Here is a 22,218-nt window from a genome sequence, read left to right as displayed (position 1 = left end):
GCTGGAGGTCAGCTGTGACCAGCAGTGCTGTGGAATTTGAAGAGGCACGAATGGAGGGCGAAAGAGAGAAACATGCCAAGAGGAAGGTGCGTCAAGCCAACCCTGACAGCCTTCCACCTGGAACCCAATGTTCTCACTGCGGGAGAAGATGCAGATCAAGAATAGGGCTCCACAGTCACCTATGTACCCACCGCCAGTACACTGATCTTGGAAGACTATCCTACTTGGACAATGAGGGATCGCCTAAGAAAGTAAGTAAGGATAGACTAAGACCTCACAAATCAAGCCACAATAAATATGGGTCAATATATAACACAATGCCGCAAGTGCACGAAGGAGAGAAAGGACTCGCTGTGTGAGTTCCAAATTCTGACTCAGAAAATGTCTGAATCAGACCTGAAGCAAACTTTGTGAAATTCTAAGTCCTTAAAGTACCAAATCTAGTCATTTGCTAATTCCCCTATGACTATGCTCCTGTTCACCTGGCAAGACAGATGAAGTTATAATACTATGTAGGTGACTACTACACAGTAAAGAGTTGCTCAGTTTCACTAAAGTTTTCAAAAGTTGAATGCGGACAGGCTATCATTCTTTTCATCCACACAATCACAGTGGTTATGTTACTTGGTCAGTGATATGTGTTCTCATTTCACAAGCCATCTTGATGCCTGTGAATAAAGGAAAGTAACTACCTTTATTCAGAAATCCAGACAAATATTGATCATTTTGCATCCCCTTTCACACAATACTCTGTGTGAAATCTGGTATACATTTTCAACAACTAAAATGTTATTTAAAGGGTTTCATTTTATTTCAGCACTTAAGGGAATAGTGTTCCTTCACTCTGACGCAATAGGTTAAATCCTTCTGGACTGCTGACCAAAAGGTCAGCGGTTTGAATCCGGGGAGTGGGGTGAGCTCCCTCTGTCAGCTCCAGCTTTTCATGTGGGGACATGAGAGAAGCCTCCCACAGGATGGTAAACATCTGGGTGTCCCCTATGCAACGTCTTTGCAGATGGCCAAATCTCTCACACCAGAAGCGACTTGCAGTTTCTCAAGTTGTTCCTGACACGAAAAAACCTTCTGAATTTGAAAATACTTATATGCAAACTATTTCAGTTATAAAGGTTACTAATACATATTTCTTTTTAAAAAAGAATGTTTATATAAAATCACCAGAAATATCTAAAGGTAAAATAAAAAGTGGAGGCTTCAGGTCCAGAAGCACACAGTTAGCATGTGTGGTGTGATAACATCCGCATTATTAAACCCGTGTCAGAAGTATAAAGGGAAAGAACAAAAACAGCCAACTTTTCCCTTTTTTTCCTTTTCATTTTTTGAAAGGGAAAAAAAACAACACTTGGCTGTCTTGCCAGTGTTGTTAGGACTGAGAGCACAGCACCGGCAGGAACCACACATTCCTGACCAAACCCTCTTGCACACAATACCTCCTGAATGAAAGGAACTCAAGCCCGGCAGAGATAGCCAGCTGTCAGGAACCGGCCCTGACGTTTGTGCACAGGCAGGGCTGGCGACGCAGGATGTCAGAGCGGCAAACTGCAGGGAGAGATACTGGGATTTCACACACTTTCAGATTGGATGTTTTGCTCTTCAGGTAATTAAACAAGGAAGCAGGGCTGAAGTGTAGAAGCCTGACCCCAGTGGTGCGGCTCCACGGTTCTGCATATCTACTTCCGCAAGAACTGCCTGGAGCATCAACACAATCTCCTATATGTGCGTGTGCTCCCATTCTCTCTCTCACAGACACACAAATGCACACACATCCTCCCTCCACTTGGAAATAATGCTAGGAATCTTTTAGCTGTTGCTTTCCTTATATTCAAATGAAATTATTTACACTCTCTAAACAGATTTTTAATTCCTAGTTTAAGCAGGAAAGAGAGAGAGAAAAACCCAATTGTTATTTGTAAACATTTTACATTATTTTGGCAATCACTGCACCAACTTGCAAATAGATTAAATATGTATATTATATATTTAAAATATGACCATTATAGAATACATAAAATAAAAAGGACAAATGTTAGATTAAATGCAATAGATATTGTTCTAGATTTTTACACACCATGTGTCTTTGTTAGAAAGCTGAAAAAGTGACATTATTCTATTGTTCTTCATTGGGGTTTTTAGAACTTTATTTATTTATTTATTTATTTCCAATATGTCTATCCTGCCCTTCTCAACCCCCCCCCCCTCAGGGGGGAGGGACTCAGGGCGGCTTACAAACCGGCCACAATTCAAAGCCACAATATAATACAATATACACAACTATAATTAACACTATGGATGGTTCAAAGAAAGATTAGGGTCTCCAGCTATGCACTATGAAGCTATTTTTGGTTTTGCCTTTGTCCTTTGTTCCTCCACCTTTTGCTGTTCAAGATTTTTAATATCATATTTCCACTTTCCCACAGACATAATAACTTTTGCACTATCTGGTACAAAATATACAACTGACAAGCAACACAGAAACCTACGTAGGAACAACCATGCAACTGACCTGAATTCTAACTGTTTAGAAATGCCATCTGAAGCAAGATAGGGTTGTTGTTGTTTTCTTTTTATAAAAAAGGGGGGATGGGAATAAACTAGAAACCAAATAAATAACATTCTGATTCCTTTCAAGTATCTGTAGAATGGGCCATGGGCTGAAAGTCGAGAGAGGAGGAGAGGACAAAAGCAAGCCTGCTTGTCCATGTTCGACACAAAGAACATTAAATGAAAACAACTGGCATGCTGCCAAATTCCTATAGAGGCAAAGAGATTCAAATAAATTGATTTCACGCATCACACTGACCTGGGATCAGTGAGCAGTGCTACAATATACTCAGAACTCTGTGTGAGGCAAAGCCCATTAATGTTATCAGGCCTCTAGTATATTACCGAGAAGAAAATGTGCTCTTCTGTGCTCTCTCTCAATCTCTCCTTCTCTATCACTCACTCACACACGTACACACATACACACCTGTCTCAAAAGAGCAAATTTAGGTTGAATTGAAGACCTAAAAGATAATTGTATTTTAAATGTTAAAGCCCTTCCATCTTTTCTGTTTTCTTTCTTTCAACAATTACATTATGTTACAAAATAATCAGCCCTGAGTTCCTTCAGGGAGATAGGATGGAATATAAATAAAGTTTTTATCATCATTATTAATATTATTATTATTTTATTAAATGTGGAAAAAAATCTGTTTCTGGTTTGAAAGTGTTATTTCCTGTTTAATTGTGCAGTAGTTAGTTTGAAAGTAGTTGTTATACTCCAGAAACTTTGTTTTTGTTCCTGCCACAAACTCTGTTGAACTGGTTGAGACTCTGATATTCACTGAAAAACTATAGCAAAATATGACCAAGGATGTCCTGCAAAAACAAAGTTTTTGCAATTTAATAAACCTTTTCCATGTTTTTCATGATAGAACCAATTAGGAAATGGCATTCACAATCCAGGAACAAACATTGTGTTACATAGTGTTATACATGTTCTAAAGACAGATTCCATTCTTTTAAATATCGATTGTGATATGTAACCTACTTTCCCAGAATAGTGTGAAGCTCAAAGGGGAGGGCTACTGAAGCTCAAAGGGGAGGGCTAGCTTCCTTTGAGCAAAAAATACTGGAGCTCTGTGCTGTCTTCTGAGTCATCTTTGCTTTATTTGCAAGTGTACAAGTGGAGTGGAGGTGAACAGACGCTCCTTTGAGGCAGACGATTCCCCAGACAGCCTTCTTGTTTTAGCCAACTCCAGCTAAAACCTCACTCTGTCTCTCTGCTTCTGGATCCTCCAGCTGCTTCCAGCTGCTGTCTCATCTGCACCCTCCCCTCATCTTGGAGGGGTTTCCCTTTCTCCATGCTCAGATAGCTATTTCCTTCTAAAATACAGTGAAAATTCCCACCTGTCAAGAAACTGCTTCCTAGCCACAACCACATTGAACTCTTAACCAGTGATCAAAGGAATGATTGGGCTGACATACATTTGCAAAACTACACGTGACCAAGTCCCTACCAGGCAACATCTTGCAAGGGCCCAGTCTATTCAGGTATCTCTTCCTGTGTCTCTCTCTGTGTGTTTATGTGACTTGTGTGTGTGTGTGTGGGGGGGGGGGGGGTGTTGTGCACCATGCTTTGTGAATTGCTTAGATGTGGTGATGTTGACAGAGAAGAATTACACTGACAGTCATATAGCCCACTGCTATACAAACTGTGGATCCAAATCCCAAATGGGGTCCCCCTTAGCTCTATGTTGGGGTCACAGAAAATTTCGCAACACTAAAACAGTTCTGAATGTCATCCATTTACACAAAGCAACAACATGCAATGCTTAAAGTAGACTAAAATATCTGATTTTTATATATATTATATACCTATATATCTGGGGACACATAAAAAAGAGGTTGTGGGTTGAAAAAGTTTAAATGCTCTGATATAGCCAAACTATACTATATTACATTAGAAATGGATAAATGCAAAGTATCACGTTACTCAAAAAAAAAAAAAGCGGGGGGATGCAGGCATGTCTTAGGGGTGATCAGAATCAGAACTGGGGTAAGCTGGTTTAAGTTTCCTTTACACTATACTTCCTGCCCTTGCACTACAACTATACCACCTGCCAACTCAGCAGCTTCCATGTCAATGGAATGGTGAACTTATTCTGAATATAATCTGAATCTGAAGGAGATGTTCAAGGTAATTGCATGCTCCCTCCTTCCCCAGCATCTCCAAGGGCCTCAAGCAATTTTATTTGGGCGACTGAGTTCATTGCTTTGTACAGACCCTTTAACATTCAGACTAAAACCCAGAGGAGATTGTCCCACTAGCTGTCCTGATGCTAGGTATGACAATGGAATTGACAAAATGGAATGGAACTACGGAACTCTGAAAGCTGAACATGAGATTAGTTTTTACTGATTGTATTATGTACTGATTATTTTAATTCGCTAATTGTTTTAACTGCTGTTTTGTATGTATGTATATTTTGTATAGGCATCGAATTCTGCCTTTTTGTAAGCCGCCCTGAGTCCCGTCCCCCCCCCCCGGGGGGGTTGAGAAGGGCGGGGTAGAAGTACCATAAATAAATAAATAAATAAATAAATAGGTATCCTGGTACTAAGAGCATCTTCATCTTGAAACATCCTATCAGTATTCTGAAATGCCTTTCTGGGATGAGACTTAAAGAAACTCATTTGCTGTGGCTACATTCCTACCTGGAAGTGCAAACTCATAAAGTGGTTTTGGGGATTGCTGTTTAATGTTGAGGCCAAAGGGTTGTGGGGTCTCTGGTTGTTAGGAATTGTGGGAGTTGAAGTCCAAAACACCCAGTGGGATGAAGTTCCCCATTCCTGCTCTAAAGTCTTGTCTGCATAAATGTAATGACTTTTCTGGACAGCAGCAAAATATTTTGAGAAGCTGTGGTCTTGGTCTGCTGGACCCTTGCTCTACTTCCAGTCTTAGTCTACTGGAATCAGATTTAATCAAGGATGGGAATATTCTTCTAGTTCAATATGATAATCAACTTTGTTTAGGCACTACATTAATGTAGGAAGAAAGACAGTACCACCCAAGACTCATGTTTTGAATGGGAATTTCTATTATTTTGTCTTTGCATTTGAACTCCTTACAAAAGAGTGATGTGTTTTCTAATATCAATTCAATTGCACTTAACTGCTAATAGTCCACAAGTTACAAAGTTGTTTTTATTCCACTGGATATAAGTCTGTGTATATGCAAAATAAAAAAATAGAATATGCATATGCACCCATAAGAAGATAAGAAGATAACCAGTAGATCAGCCTAAAGACCTACCAGGTCTGGACAAGCATAAAAACCATTAATCTTCCTCTTTCAGTGGCACAGTGGCTGCAGTATTAGAGATAATATATAGCCATCATTACTGGTGGTTTGATAGCCTTATCCTAACTCAGCTTGTAGGTCAAGTACTATATCCTGTAGTAGTGAATCCAATAGTTTAACTACATACTCTGTTTCATCCAGCTGCATTGGATGGTCTTTGGCTATTGTGATATGAAAGAAGTGGGAAAAGGCCTATACCATTTCACTAACTGATACTTCTTAGGCTGATGACTAGGGAAGCATTTTTCCCAATGTGCCAAGGACTGATATAATAAATTTTGTTCTTTCCCCCCCTTCTTTATCTTATTTTTTTCATTTCTTCTTTTGTTGGAAACTTTCTGTATGATAATTTCTTCACCACTTCCTATTGTGCGAAGTTCAAAAGCCACAGATATTCTAACCTTCCTTCACTGAAGGACTGCTCAAATTCATTGATGGTTTGGGCTGATCCTTTCTGAGCTTTCTCCAACCTCCACATTATTGTGTAAATGTGCATTGCCCCAAACTGTACACTATATACAGTATTTAATATGTGTACACAACATAAATCTTTTACTGTGAGCATTTCCAGCGACTTTGTTGCTAAAGTAATCAGAAGCCAACAAAAACTCTAAAAGTATTTTTAATTCACCATAATTTGCTAGATGCTAAACTAATACTTCTAAAAATTTACAGGCATCTTTCCTAAATGATGCAAGTTGAGCATCCCTTATACAGAATTCCAAAATACGAAAAACTCCAAAATTGTTCACATCTTTGATTTCTAATGGCCCAATGTACATAATCTTTGTTTTGTGCACAAAAATATTGAAATATTGTATAAAATTATATTTGGACTCTGGTTCCAACCTTTTGTATAAGATCAACGTGGATTTTTATGAGGCATACTGAGCTAAACTATATCAAACTTTATTTATTTATTATTTATTTCCAACATATCTACCCGTCCTTCTCAACCCCCAAAAGGGAACTCAGGGCAGCTTACAATGACAATAATTTGAAGTCTTCCTTTCACACCAATACAACAATGGAAATCGAGTCTAATCACTCCTCTTCCCCGCAAAATTGAAAATGCCCTTATTACAAAATCTTCTCCATCTCCCTTCTGTAGTTTTGTTAATTTTTTGTCTACAATATGGTAGAAGTAAGATGCTCATGAGATAAGATGCCTGAAAATACCATAAAATTGTAACAAACTGTAAAACAATTATTGTCATTTGTCAAGTTGAAATTATAGTTAATGGGAGCCACACATCCTGTTTAAAACATTAAGAGTAGTGGCAGCATTCTCACTTCAACATGAAAGTGAACAGCATGCATGTCACAGCTTTGCAAGCAGTTCCTATGACAGGAAAACCTTAATACCTTTTGAACCACTGCCCAAAACCAAGCTTTCCTTCCTCAAGAAGCCTGAATAAAACAGTTTCCCTTCAGATTTGGAAGAAATACACAATATGCCTGTCTCAAAACTGGAGAAAGATAAATGGATTAATTTACATGTGTTTTTAACTTGCAGTGTCTGTCTGCCAATTTGTGCTAGATCAGTTTGAAAGTTGCCAGATTTGGAAACATCACTGATCAGAACATGGACGCCAAATATCCACAATTAGTTAACAACTATCATTTTAAAAGTATTTTGAGAGTTATGTAATAATGGGATTTGTCCTGTGTCTCACCTTAACAAGAGGTACTATTTGGACTCTTTAAGATGGGCATTGACCATTTTTATTCCAGTCCATATCCTAATGATCTCTAATATGGAATTTGTTTCTTCTTCATTTCTTTATTTGTTAAAAGACATAGAGGGTAGTACATGTACTTGACAAAGAAGGCTGTAGTCTATGAAAGGTGATGGCATATAAAGCAAGTGTTTTTCAATATACCACCATGGTGTAGTGCTTTGAATGTTGGTTTAGGAACCTGGGAGACTCTGATTCAAACCCCTGCTTGGCCATGGAAATCCACTCCGTAAACTTGGGTAGGTCACTCTCTCTCAGCCTCAGAAGAAGGAAATTGCAAATCCTCTTGATAAATCTTGCCAAGAAAGTCCCACCTTAGGTTTGTCATAAGTCAAAAACCTCTTGAAAGCACACAACAACAGCAAGGAGGCTTGGTTCTCATTATTTTCCAGCAATGCCAGGGAAAGAAATGGCCTCTAAGTTTCAAAGAAGAGAAACATCATCTGGAATCTGGCCAAACTATAATGTTTCAAAGACTCGCTGGCATCAGTGAGGAAGCATAAATCTTTTCTGTTGTGATCAATGGGATTTCAAAGTTGTTAATGTTGGTAGGACTCAGCTGATAATGTGTGAGCAAAACCAAGTCTATTTAGTGAAGCAACTCCAGCTAGACTGTCATCAGCAGATAGTTGTTCAACTTCTTTTTGACGATATCAGAGAAGGAGACCTCATTGCCTCTTTAGCCAATTGGTTCAATTCCCGAATTGTTCTTACCATCAAGAAAATCCTTTTAACGTTCAATGGAAATCTAATCTCTTGTAACTTGTTTTCTAGTCCTATTTTCTGGACTGAACAGAACAAACCAGTACCCTCTCCTCTTTGACAGTGATTTCTTTTAACCCAAAAACACACATTTCCAACTAACAGCATACTCTCAAAATAATCCACATTCCCAACCAATGCCAAAATAACAAGTCAGAACCAAAACTCTTGTAAGTCACAACCCTTACACACATTATAATATAAATATTTTTATTTGAATAGCAGTTTCTGAAAGGATAGCTCAAGAAAGTACAACTTAATATAGGAAATAACAAACCCAGCCTTAAAAGAGGCAAGATTTGAGAACATGCATTTGCTTCCCTAAAATTAATAGGTCATATGATGTAGGGCACATAATAGATCAACGCTTCCAGTAATCAGAAAGAAAACAAGTTTGCTTTCCACAAATTTATATTCATTTTCCTTCAAAATATGCATACAAAATCTTCTTCTAAATGTATACAAGTGTTCAACTGAATGTAGAAACAAAGCAGAATATAGGAGCAAAATAATTACTCTGCAAGAAACTTATTTTTAAAATATATACACTGCTTTTTTAATCACCAAGTACAATTTCATGATGGTATATATAAAACTAAGAATGTAATTTAACGTAACATTAACCATAGTAAAAATTGTCAGAGGCAGAAAAACCCACACCACTAATAAAAAACAAGCAAATGAAAGTTTTTAAAGAGTTTAATTTTTTTAAGACATTCAAAATCACCTCAAAATACCAACAGAAGAGGGGCACTTTTAAGAAGATACAGAAAAGAAGACAAAGTATCAACTGTTCCTTCTCTAAGGACAACAGCAAAAGAACAGTTGATGCCAACTCTGTCAGTGCAGTTTTGGTTTTCACCACAAAGAAGGCTGTTTCCTTTATATGTTCACAGTATATACAGAGAAGGGTCTTCTCTGAAGGTCTCTGTGAAATGGACAGACTGTATAACAGAAGGGAGTTTTCTTTCAAGTGTTTGGTTTCCAAACCATTTTAACAGAGGTGGGCAAATGTGGGTTCTGTAGCAAAATAAATCCTCAAAGCTGCACTCCACCACAAAAAAATGATTAGTGTTTGTTTATATTTTTTGCTCTATCACCCCTAAGGGAGAGCATCTCTTGACCAAGAAAAGTAATTTTATCAACAGGAAATGATCTAGAAGTAGAAACAGGCCTCCCCTGGGCTTAAAATGGACAGATGCTCCATTTAGAAACGCCTTTTTACTTTGTATATAATCTTTCATTTATAAGATGTATTGCCATTGTTCTGATTCATCTCTCGCCAATCCACACCAAAGGCAGAGAAAAATATTTCCCTCTTTATCTTTTTTCTACTATTCCATCCACTAGCACCTTCAAACTGGTGTATAACAAAATTCAACAACATCAAAACATATCAACAAAGCAGAAACAAAGCATCCTTTAAAATTAGGTCAAAAACAGCTTAATCACCAAAGGCCTGGCAAAACAATATGATACAGGGAAAGACACATCATAATGATATAAGTACATGGATTAAATTGAAACAGATGTACTGGTAGTATCGGGGGTGGGGTTGAGTCTGGGAATGAAATAGGATTCTTATTTTAAATGGCAAGCCAATATTCCTTGAAATTATTCGTTCTCCCCTTTGTGTTAGGCCAGGAATCAACAGTAGTTGAAGTTTTGTGAACCTGAGAATATATATATGCTTAACTTCTAACTTAGAATCTCAGTCAAGAACAATTGACTTTTTAGGATAGCACATTTAGCTTGGCATATTGGATGAACTGTAAATGAACTCTCTAGGTCAGTCTAATACAACTTAATGTTGGTCTACAATCTCCATTCTCACCAGGCAGCATGGCTTTTGGGATGAACTTTCTGGAAGAGACTTTGGATATTTCTACACTGACTACTTAACCCGAGGCTGATGCAACATGGTGCACGCTGCCATCCCCTGGCCTCTCTTGAGGCAGGAGATAGTTCTGACTATCCAGCAGCACCAAATTTGATTTGGCACTGCTGAATGGCAATCTTTACCATCCCCTCCTGTTTCCTTTGGCACGCCAGCCAGGAGACATGGGATGACTTATGCCAGTTGCTCATCAGGACACCAGAGCAATGAATATTAGTGGGGGAAGAGGAAGAATCACCTACTCTTCTCCTCTTCCCTTCCCTGATCAGCCCATTGCTCTAGATAGTGTCATTTCAGGTGAGGAGCAACCAATATGTTTCATGTCATCAACACTGCCTACTGTAATGAAGAGAACAGGAGGGGATCTGAATGCACTCCCATGTCCCATGTCAACCTAAGCCCAGGAAATATGGAACAACTTGTGGTCAGTTCCATCTCAGGACCATCTCAACTCTTTACAAGAGCCCAAAGTTATGGTTTGCTCTGAATGCTAGAGGCCATGTTAAGCAGCTTTGAACCAAATCAGCTCTGTACGCCCTTTAGCTACCATTGAGCTGGCCAGAATGCTGAATTTGAGGAAACCAAATTAGAAACCACAATCAAGCATGAACTAGATTCTTCCAGCCCAATCTGCATAATAGCATTACTACCTGACATAGTCCCTGGGGTTAAAAGGGGGTAAGAAATATTTGTCTGAATTTGACTACAGAAGTAATAAATAATTTGAGTTAATTAATACAATTAATGCTCAGAGCACTGAACTCTTAAAATAATAATAAGTTATAATAGTGGTAATGGTAGCAGTGCATGTTCATTTTGATGAATATTTGGATTTAAAACCCTCACCTTCCTCCAATTATTTAGTAGTATATTTCTCTCCTACTCTTGTTCTTTTGAAATCAGGGCAGAGCACACTTCTGCTAGTGTTGATTTTAGTCTCACAACTGTGTCAGGCAGTTTGTGCTGAAGTTACCAATGTCACCCAATGTGCTTCATGGTTGATTTGGGATACGAATCTTGGTCAGCAGAAATAGATCATTTGATGCCATCATTTTCATATAATCAGATCTGGAAACCCTTCAAGTATTCCAGCAGAGCAAGCATTTTAACACTACCTTTGACTATATCACCTCTGCTAGAATCAGTACTGACCATTTATTATATTGTCAATGTTTAGCTTAAGTGACAAACAAGCAGCAAAACATTTTGACAGACCATGTTATTTAACAATTCCATATATTTCTCTAAAAGGAAATGCTGATACTTTCACATTGCCTCATCTCTGTTTTTCATTAGCAAGCAGAGGAAATCTGATGCTTAATCACACCACTTGGAAAGGCAACTTGTTTTAAATAAAAGAGGAAATATATCCATTAAAGTAAACTTGGAAGAAGTTTGTGCCATGCATTGTTGGTGCATGACATTTTCAAAGGCAGCTGTTTGGTTCCAAAAGATGACTGACAGGATTCCTTCTCAATTTACTTGACAAAATGTCAATTCAGGCTAAGATCAGTGGCCAAATTTCCAAACTGAATGCTAGACAGATGTGGCTACTTATGTCAGATACTTTTAGAATTCAAGTTTATTGGCAGATCTTTCGGAATATAAGGAAGTTTAGAGAATTATTATAATGCAATCTACTCATTTTAGAATATATAGATTTGAGTGGAAAAGAGCTAAGCATGTGCCGAACATTCCCAGTGAAGTAACTGAGACTTAAAGAGGCTTCAATAGATCATGGTTTCTCAGAGTATGTCTGGCTGAGTCCAGAATTCGAAAAAAAAGTATTTAGGACTATAACTGCTGAATCTCTCAAAAGTATTGTCTCAGGTGGCAGAAAGCCCAACTTCTCATGTTACTCAGGCCTTTCTGGAAAGGAAACTGGAAAGGAGTTGCTAGAGGAAATTCTGGAGCCATCTTCCCCTCAATGTTTTGCAAATATTTTGTAAAAGAGATTGATTATTATGGGGGCTAGTGGAATGAAACATCTGTGGAAGTTTTAAGTAAAGGGGGGGGGGTCCAATGATGGGAAACTTTCCCAAAGTTGAAGAGTTAATAAGAGCTGCTCCCATATGGAATGGGCATATTGGAAAGATGCATGAAAAATGACTCATGCCCTCTTTTAGACATAGCTATGAGCAAATAAAGTTTTTGTAGATTGAAGAGTTTGGAATGGCAGGAAATAGCTGCAGTTTTTTGTGTGGATTGTCTCCAACAGCTTTGAAAGTATTGTGGCTTTCATTTGTAATAAATGGACTCTATATCCTCAGTACTTTATGCATGTATATAAATAAAGATCAATCATTGGTTCAAAACATAATGACAAGGGAATTTACTTAGAAAAATTCAGTAATCCAGACAAAGCCACATGGGTAACAATCAAGAATATCACCCCATCCTTCACACTAATGGTAAAAGGTGTGGCTCCTATCCGTAATTTAACTATTCTGTCTTGAACCTAGATCTGGAAATGTAAAAAAAAGTCTTCATTCTCTTAAATTTCGACACTTCAAAACAGCTTCTTTTCTTTTCTTTTCTTTTGTTGCTGTTGTAAAAATTAGATTTCACAGAAAGCATTGTTTTTACACAAACACATAAGGAATCCTCCGATAGGAAATTGTACTCTTTCATCAAACATGATATTCAATGAAAAGTCCCAAATGAAAAATATCCCTAGAAATGTACAAAATTGCTCATAATGTATAAGGAGTATGGGTGTTTCAATTTCCTCACTCCTGGGTGAGGAACTAAATTAAGCAAACTTTCAGAAATACTAGGTATAATAGAGGTTTATAGGCTCTGTGATGACAGTCATCATAAAAGTTCCCTCCTCCATTTAAACTTTGCCCTTTCTTCCTTACCAGTGTATATGCTTGAAATTACACTTATCTCTAATGCCATTTCTCTTACTTTGTTTAAACCTCTCCTAAGAAGTTAATTTTTCAATAACATCTCCAACATAACTCACTTGTTCTTATACCCTTTTATATAGTGTGATCCCTGTATCTGAAGGGGATACCATCCTGAACTTACCATAAAATAGGATACCATGGATAAAAGGAAATCCTACTGAAATGAATGACTTCTGCTGGATGATAACAATGTGTTGTCCTGGATACCTAGAAAATTCCTTCCTTCTCTAGGAACTTGCTGTGTCCTCTAGAGCAGGCATCCTCAAACTGCGGCCCTCCAGCTGCTTGGGCATCCAACTCCCAGAATCCCTAATGAGCTTGTTCAATTGTCAGGAATTCTGGGAGTTGAAGGCCCAAACAGCTGGGGGGCTGCAGTTTGAGGATGCCTGCTCTAGAGCAATTCTATGGTAATGTCCAGCAGATGTCCACCATAGGGTTATCAGGAGAAAAGTCTTGATAAGACATACTTTGTTCGATGTGGGTAGGTGAAACTGCAGCTACAAGGGGTTGCACCATAATTTAGCTATTTAAAAACTTATAGCTTTGTAACTAAAACAACTGAATAGTTGTTTCTTGTTTATCCATACTCCATTTCTCTTTTCTTGATCAAATGTTTTCTTTATGTGGACTTTAAGACTATAAGCTCCTTGGAACTGGGACCAAAGTAAGATAACAATGATTTGGGCTGTAAACACAGGAGAATTAAGACAGTTGAATTTTACAAGTAAAATATGACTGCAAGATCAGCTTGAGATGGGAGCAATCAGACGTAGGCAAAATTATTATTTTTAAAAATCATTTTTAAAAACTGGACTATAACTCCAGACTTCCCAGTTAACATGGTGGGAATTTAAAAATAGCTCTTCTAAACTATGCAACAGATATATCATAAGTGATATGACTATATCGCAAATCTGCTCTCTTCCCACTATTAGACTTTTCAGACAGATTTCAATAGCGCATTTCTTTGTTCTGTACAAATTTTTCATGCATTCCATCCACAATCTGAAAGCTCAACAAAGTTAAGATTCCATAGACCAGTGGTTCTCAATCTGTGGGTCCCCAGATGTTTTGGCTTCAACTCCCAGAAATCCTAACAGCTGGTAAGCTGGCTGGGAGTTGTAGGCTAAAACACCTGGGGACCCACAGGTTGAGAACCACTGGCATAGAGAGTGCAAACAAAATAACATGAAAAAAATTAAAAGGCATAGGTAAAAAAGGCAAATGAATCAGTTCAATCTTTTTCTTTCAAAAATAGCATTTTAATTACAAATCTGTTCCTTACCTTGGCAAAATTCAAAGTTCCCTTTTTTCCGGCAGTCACCTATTACTAAACTCAGTGCTCTCCAAGTGTTTCTTTTGACAGATATCATTCTCCACCAATCGTCCTGCTAATTTCCTCTCTCCTTTTCTGACTGGGACAGATATTACGTTCACCAGCCCAGAGATCAATCTTTTCTATTGACAACAACAAAAGGAAAAAAAACAAAAACGCACATATCACAGCCGGGTTGAAGCACGAAGCCCGTCTATTTACATAATAATATTAGATTCTTCTTTATTGAAAAGCAGCAGAAGCAGTAATTATAATCCTATAGCCAATACTTTTATCATTTTGTCAGTATTTTATTATTACAATCTATATCCAATTGCATCATTGTGCTATACAGCAATCCCACGCTACTGTGCATTTGCAAGAGAGTTATCTATATCTTCATATCCATGAATTCAATATCCACTTTCTAAGAAATCTCCCCCAGAACTGTTTGTGGGTGTCTCTGGGTCTTTCAGTGTTATTCTATGGTATGTTTCCAGAACAAGTATAATATTAACATTAATAATAATAATAATAATAATAATAATAATGTTTTACTATTATCCATTCAGTGTTTCAGATATCCATGGGCGGTCCTGGAATGAATTCCCCATGAATACAGGGTGTCATACTGTACTTTTTATTGTGGGAATCATTGTATAAACTGTGTACAATCTCTCATATATCGGCTTTGTACAACTGTTTGCACGAAGATGTAATCCAGAACATCTGTGCTACTAGATATTTTCACTTAGAATTAAGATGGATTTAGAGCTGCATTGTTTGTTTTCAGAATGGGGGAGAAGCTGAATACATTGGTCTTAATTATTTTACAGGTACATTGTCTTGCACCTGTAATAGTATTTGAATATATAGCTCTGTTTATCTGTATCAGTATGCAAAAGGAGCACGTGATACTAACTTGATGAAGTGTGTAGCATAAACTTTTGTAGACCATGACTACTTCATCTACATATATCTGATTAATAAACCCATTCTATGAAAGTTTATGTTACAGGCGTATATCTCAGTTAGTCTGAAAGGTAAAATAAAATCCTGTTGTTTTATACTTGGTTTAACTATTTATCTATCAAGGACAGTTTGATCTACACTGTTGGGCAGTAACACTTCAAGAATTTGGGAGGAGTGTGAAAGCGCTACCTGAAGATATAAAGTATCTGACTAATGTTTATCCTCTCAAACTCAAAACCGTTTAGGTATCACAGTTCTTATGCAGTCTTAATTCAGAAAATGGACAGAATCTTATTTATCCTAAGCTTGTTGAATATAATCACATTCAAATAGTTTTTCAATGTGTTCATTATACAGTAAGTAATTTTTAAACAGATTTCTTGATCATGATCAACATTATTTCCCCATCCACATTTTGCCAACTGACACTATAAAAATATAAGTCTTTTTGGATTTTGGAGTATTTAAATATACATGAGATATCGTGGAGATGGGATGCAAGTTTAAACTCAAAACTACAATTCGTATAAATCTTAAATACATAGCCCGAAGGTAGTTTTGTGCAAAATACTTTTGATAATTTTGTGTATGAAACAAAATTTGTTTACATTGAACCACCAGAAAGCTAAAGTGTCACTATCTCCATCACCCATGGGGACAATTTTGGTTCATTTCAGATTTCTGGATAAGGAACAATCAACCTGTACCACAAATATTATTTTATTGGAAGACCTATCAAAGTAGTAACATCATACATATGCACATTTTACTTTTTATTTTATTTATATCACTCTTTATCCCAAAGTGGAACCCAAAGCAGCTTACACTGTAATTTCTAGCAAAACAGCTAAAACAGTATTTAGTACAACGTCTTTTAAAATGTATTAAACAATCCAAATAAAGCATTAAATTATATTTAAAAATATTACAAATAGCACATCATTTTCCCTGGTGAGATAAATTCAGAATGCCTGTTTTACTTTGTCTTTGGGTGGGAGCACAGAAGAGATCGACTGAGCTTCTCATGGAATTGATTTTCACTGATTGGGAGCAGCCACTAAGTAGATTCTATAGTTCTAGGCCTGCACAACCTGTGGCTCTCCAGGTGATTGGGACTCCAACTCCTAGAAGCCCTGGCCAGCTTGCACAATAGTCAGGAATTCTGGAAGCTGAATTCCAAAACACCGAGTATAGATACAGGGTTGTGCAGTTGCCTGATGAGGGACAGAGAAAATCCTCTCCTAAAGAACTGACAGCTCAGGAAGGCCAATATGGGGAAATAAGACTGTCTGGACCTGAGCTGTGTAGGATCATAACCAGAACTTTGAAATGTGCCTGAAAATGGGCCATTACCCAACAAAGCTTTTTCGGCAGGAGAGTTATACAATCCCTATAACTACCCCTGGCCAGCAATCTAACTACAGCATTTTGAACCTACTTACACTTATGAGCATTTTTCAAATCCAGCACCATAACATGTGTGTTACAGTAATTCAAACAGGATATAATCAAGGCCTAAATTACTGTAATCAGATCTGACATCTCAAGGAACAGACATTGCTGGAGCACTAGTTTTAATTGTGGAAATACACACTTGTCCACCACCAAAACATGAGCTTCCAGGCTTAGGGCTGAGTCCAAGAGTATACTCAGGGGAAAGGTATCCCTACACAGGACTGGCTGAATCCCTACTTTATGATATGCTCGTCAACTTCCTCTGTCGGCGATCCGGAAGCTCAAGTTGGTACAAAATGCAGCTGCTCGGCTTCTTGTGGGAATTCCGATGAGATGCCACATAACATCAATCTTACTACAACTGCATTGGTTATCAATTGAGCACCGGATCACTTTCAAAGTGATGGTACTCACCTTTAAGGCCTTGCATGGTCTGGGGCCGATGTACCTGAGGGACCGCCTCACCCCCTACCAACCCCAGAGATCCCTCTGTTCTGAGAACCAAGATCTATTGGAAATTCCCAGTGTCATGACCTTGCGTCTAACAGCAACCAGACGCAGAGCCTTTACAGTAGTGGCACCATAGCTCTGGAACACTCTGCCACCTGAAGTCCGTGCCTTGCGGGACTTATCAGCTTTCCGCAGGGCATGTAAGACATACCTGTTTCGACAGGCTTTTGATTTTTAATATTGCTGTTTTTAAATTGTTTTAAATTGTTTTTAAATTGTGTTCGATTTTAGCCATTCTTGTAAGCCACTCCGAGCCCCAGGGGAGTGGCAGCATATAAATTTGAATAATAAAGAAATAAAATAAAATAAATAAAACTGATTAGAAGCTCGCCCAGATTAAAAGCTGGACACTCTCAGTAGGCAGTTAATGTTGCACGACAATTGTGGAAAAATAAGGAATATCCGATAGAAGATAGAATGGAGTATCAAAGAAAAGGCTGGCTAACCGGTGAACAGAAGCAATACAATATACTCATGTATTAGACAACCTCATGTTTGGGAGCTAAAATTACAGATTTTGACATAAGCCAAAGATAAGTCAAGGATAAAACCCAAACAGGATATAAAGAATGAAGCAATTGATAACAATGTCAAAGAACTGGCCACTCCTGCAATTTTCCCAATCAGGCATTCAAAAAGGCGGTAAGAACTCTATGGTCAGTGCTTTTCTTGGGTTGTCTACTGAGACCTAAGCTCTTACCTTTTGCTGTTCTACTCAGAAAAAGTGATAAGAGTTAAAGTACAGTACTTACATTGACCCATGAATAAGCAGACCCAGGTTCTTTGGGTTGTTTTTTTTTAAAAAAACCCCTAATATTTCTATACTTTACGCAAGTATATGTAGACCCTTGTTGTATATTATATTCTGTTCTATACCATTTTGTTGTAAGACCCCTTTGTATATTATAAAGAACAGATGAACATCTATTGTTATACAAGATCATATTTATTATGGTTTTTAAAGGTTTGTAATCAAATGCAGTTATATGCAGAGCAGTAATCTGAAATTTGTTGCAATGCACTGAAGTGTAATTTGATTGATTTACTGTATTTCTGTGCCAAGTAATGCATATTCTCCCTTGCTAAAGTATTTTACTCTAAGCTACTCAGAGAACTTTATGTCATTGTCAGCCAATAAATAATGTAATAAATAATGTAAAGAATAAATAAAATGCCAATTTTCAAGCAGATCATAACTGCTGGATGCACTTGAAAAAAAATCTATTTCAACTATATTCCCTCAAAGATAAATGAATAGCTATTGTCTAATGAATTAAATGACATGATTACATACTGTAAATAAAGGTAAAAATAAAAGCAGACATGTAAGGCATGACAATATTCTGCCTGGAGACTTCAGAAACAGCAAAAGTATAAACCAAAATACAGTGGACACACTATACGCATAGGGGTTCAGTTCCAGGATCCCATGCAGATACAAAATAGCATCCATGCAAATGTGTACACAGGCACATGTCTTGTTCATGTTGCCATCATTTAGTAATATGGCGCACAGTGAGTTCTGAGCCTGTGGACCTGGAGGATTCACTGTATGACCAGTCCCCAAGTTATGAACAAGATGGGTTCTGTAGGTTTGTTCTTAAGTTGAATTTCTATGGAAGTCAGAAAAGGTATATTTTTAAGTTTGACTCCAGCCACACACACACACACACACACTTTGGATAGCATAGGGAAGAGTTAACAGTCCTCTGAAGATTGTTTGCTGTCTGTGCCCCTGTTCAGAATATATCACCCCATGTTCTGTCCCTATGATAATTGGATTTTGGAAAATTTGGCTTGTTGTGGAAACAAGGATTGATGATAAAGCTTCAGTTGAGACACCTTTTCCTCATGATAACTCTTGATGGGTAGATTTCGCTCACTTTCAGATGTCTCACTCCCGTTCTTATCTATGAATTGTTTGTAAATCAGATGTTTGTAACTTGGGGACTGCCTGTATTCTCAAATCTTATGTAGGGAAAGCGACATGTTTTTCCTGGTATCATATGAGATGTATGCCAATGTTTTCCTTCAAATGTATTTTTCTGGGGCAAATGAGCAGCATGTCATGGTAAAGAGTTTTTTCCCCATTACAAGAAATTTTCATAAATGCATACTCTATCAGTGCTACATTATGGACAGCTTCTTTTATTACACTCCTCTACTAAGATAAATTTATATTAATTTGAAAGGAAATGAAACATATGTGTAAAATGGCAGGATCTGGCCTTGACTATTACACTTGTCAAGTTTTCACTTGATATATTTCAATGATAAAATAGAATTTATATTGTTAAAATGATCTGCAAATGCAGTTATGTACCATAAGAGCATAGTTGTTTGTTGAACTCAATATGGCTGATAATATTTACCAGAGTTTCTTTTCAAGCCATGCAAACCTAAAGACTTCCATATTTTCAATAACAGTGAATAATATTTATCATTGTTTAAAGTTATTTTTCGGGATGATAGTCAATTTAGGATGCCCTTTGTCTAGTATCTTAGATAACACTTCTGTTATTATTTGACCTATCAAAATTTCATGGCTGAGAAGAGATTTGTTTTACCATATGGAAAATCAGTCATTAGGAGATAAATGCAAAGACTATTCAAAACAAGATACCCAATGGAATATAAATGATTGTTTTAAAAGTGTGTTAATATCACTTCAATAAAAGGCATGTAATTTAAATAGGGTGAACACATTTCAAGGTTTATGACATTAATTTTGCATTTTAGATAATATAGCCCAAGCTATATTATCTATAGTCCTCAGTGCGAGAACACATTTAAGTTCACAGTCCTTCCACACAAAAATCCACCTATAGGCCTATATCAAATTGCTAAATCAATCAATGGAAATTATGTAAATCAGTATGTATGTAAGATTCAATAGGTCTATTCTAGACATGGATGAATTGGATATACGTTTTGGTAAGCTTTCCCCGCCCCTTCCATTTCAATAGTATAATTTAACACAGTGGTTCTCAACCTGTGGGTCCCCAGGTGTTTTGGCCTACAACTCCCAGAAATCCCAGCTAGTTTACAAGCTATTAGGATTTCTGGGAGTTGATGGCTAAAACATCTAGGGACCCACCGGTTGAGAATCACCCATTTAAAGTAAGGGGCAATAATTTGAGTGCAGGGAACAGAATTCATAATAATCTAATTCAAATATTCCAGCAATCTACCAGGAGATCAATAAAGGTTGAACATTTCTTTTCTAAAATGCTTGCAACCAAAAGTGTTTTGGATTTCTTTTTTTCTTTTTTTAGCTTTTAGAATACCTGCATTTCCATAAATATACATTACAGATAGAACCCAAGTCTAAACTCAAAATGCATGTATGTTTCATACACACAGCCTGAGTGTAATTTCATGTAATATTTTAATAATGTTGTGAATTATACGAAGTATGTTTGCCTTGAATCACCAGAAAGCAAAAGGGTCACTATTTCAGGCACCCATGTGGACAATTCTGGAGTATATGGGAATCACAGATAAGGAATGCTCAATCTGTATCTACTTTCTCCCATGTCATGATCTAAATCCCCCTCTTTGCAGAAACTTCTGCAATTGTTAATGAATTGTTAAAATAATAGGATGTCTCCACTGGCTTTACAGTTGTACCCAAACTCACACTTTTTAACCATCTTTTTCAAAGTATAACATGATACAGAAGCCATTTTAAGATAATTTTATGCAATTGTAATTTATCCCTCCTCATATACACAGAGACACATACAGAAATTTTCTCTCCAACACAATGAATAGTGCACCAAAACATTCCATTACATGTTCTCCATTACATGTCACCATGTATATTTTCACCATATATGAAAAATAACTACAACTATTAAAAATTGGTTCCCCTTTTTATTTTATTTCCATTGCCGTTACTGATACTTTTTGGTATTTAACAGGTTAACTCTTTTAGTCTGAAAAAAAGAAACCCAAGAAAATATGCTCAAAAGCTGCACCTCACTTTTAGACAGAAAGCCCTAAATAATATGCATTTCTCCAGAAGAGTGGCATTTAAAAAGCTCATCATGTTGTATAACCATGGAAATAGTGAAAAACATACATTCCCAAACAAATATTACTTTTTCTCAATGGTATGAAGTAATTAGAGCCATATGTGTAAATCTGTGATCCGTGCAGTAGTTCAAGCTGCAGCTAATAGAAAATACAGAGATTGAACTCTGCCATATAAAAGATTCTTGTTACAGAAATATAATGTGAAAACCAGATGCAGACAGAAACCCTTAATCACAGATGGGAATGTAATCACTGGCATACAGAATATTTTTGATCAATTTTAACCATATGCGAAATGTATTTATTTTGTGCAGAATGCAATAACTTGAGAAAGCATTCTATTTGAAATCAGTTAACCTCATAGTCAAGGCACTTTTATCTTATTCCTCCAGTCTCTTCCAAGATATTAGGCTGAGCCAAGGTTTTAAGAAGAGGAGTCACTGGGCCTGGTGAATCATTCTTGCATCAGTTTATCTTTCAGAAAGAATTAGTAGGATGTAAAGACTACACATATCAAAATCAACATAAAAAGAAAATCAAGTGCAGTTACCAATTCCTGTATTGCAGAGTTACTGCCAGGAATCCCTTCATCGCCTAAGCATGCACAAGATTATATTACCATTGAGTTAAAGCCCTTTTCCTCTAGCGAAAAAGTGAGCAACTTGTTTCAGCAACAGAGAACCACATGGGAAATACATCAGAGGCCAGACAGATGCAGTTCACTCGCCAACAATGCTGCTGGCACATAATTAATA

At 37.2% G+C, this 22,218-nt stretch overlaps 1 protein-coding gene across 3 annotated transcripts in view; it reads right to left on the bottom strand.

Moving 5' to 3' along the window:
- The window catches only part of RUNX1T1 (RUNX1 partner transcriptional co-repressor 1), a 164,410-nt gene that overhangs the window by 116,117 nt on the left and 26,075 nt on the right, over nt 1–22,218 (bottom strand). For 2 of the 3 annotated variants that reach the window (XR_010909799.1, XM_060775590.2), the window contains exon 2: nt 14,459–14,631. The exons of the other annotated variant lie outside the window; for it this stretch is intronic. Coding sequence is in view for 1 of the 2 variants with exons in the window: in XM_060775590.2 (XP_060631573.1) it covers nt 14,459–14,546 (88 nt within the window). In the remaining variant the exon portion in view is untranslated. The remainder of the gene's footprint in view (nt 1–14,458; nt 14,632–22,218) is intronic. 3 annotated transcript variants of the gene reach the window in all.

The sequence above is a fragment of the Anolis sagrei genome, chromosome 4 (assembly GCF_037176765.1).
Source record: "Anolis sagrei isolate rAnoSag1 chromosome 4, rAnoSag1.mat, whole genome shotgun sequence".
Taxonomy (NCBI): Eukaryota; Metazoa; Chordata; class Lepidosauria; order Squamata; family Dactyloidae; genus Anolis; species Anolis sagrei.
This window is presented reverse-complemented; position numbering and strand designations above follow the sequence as displayed.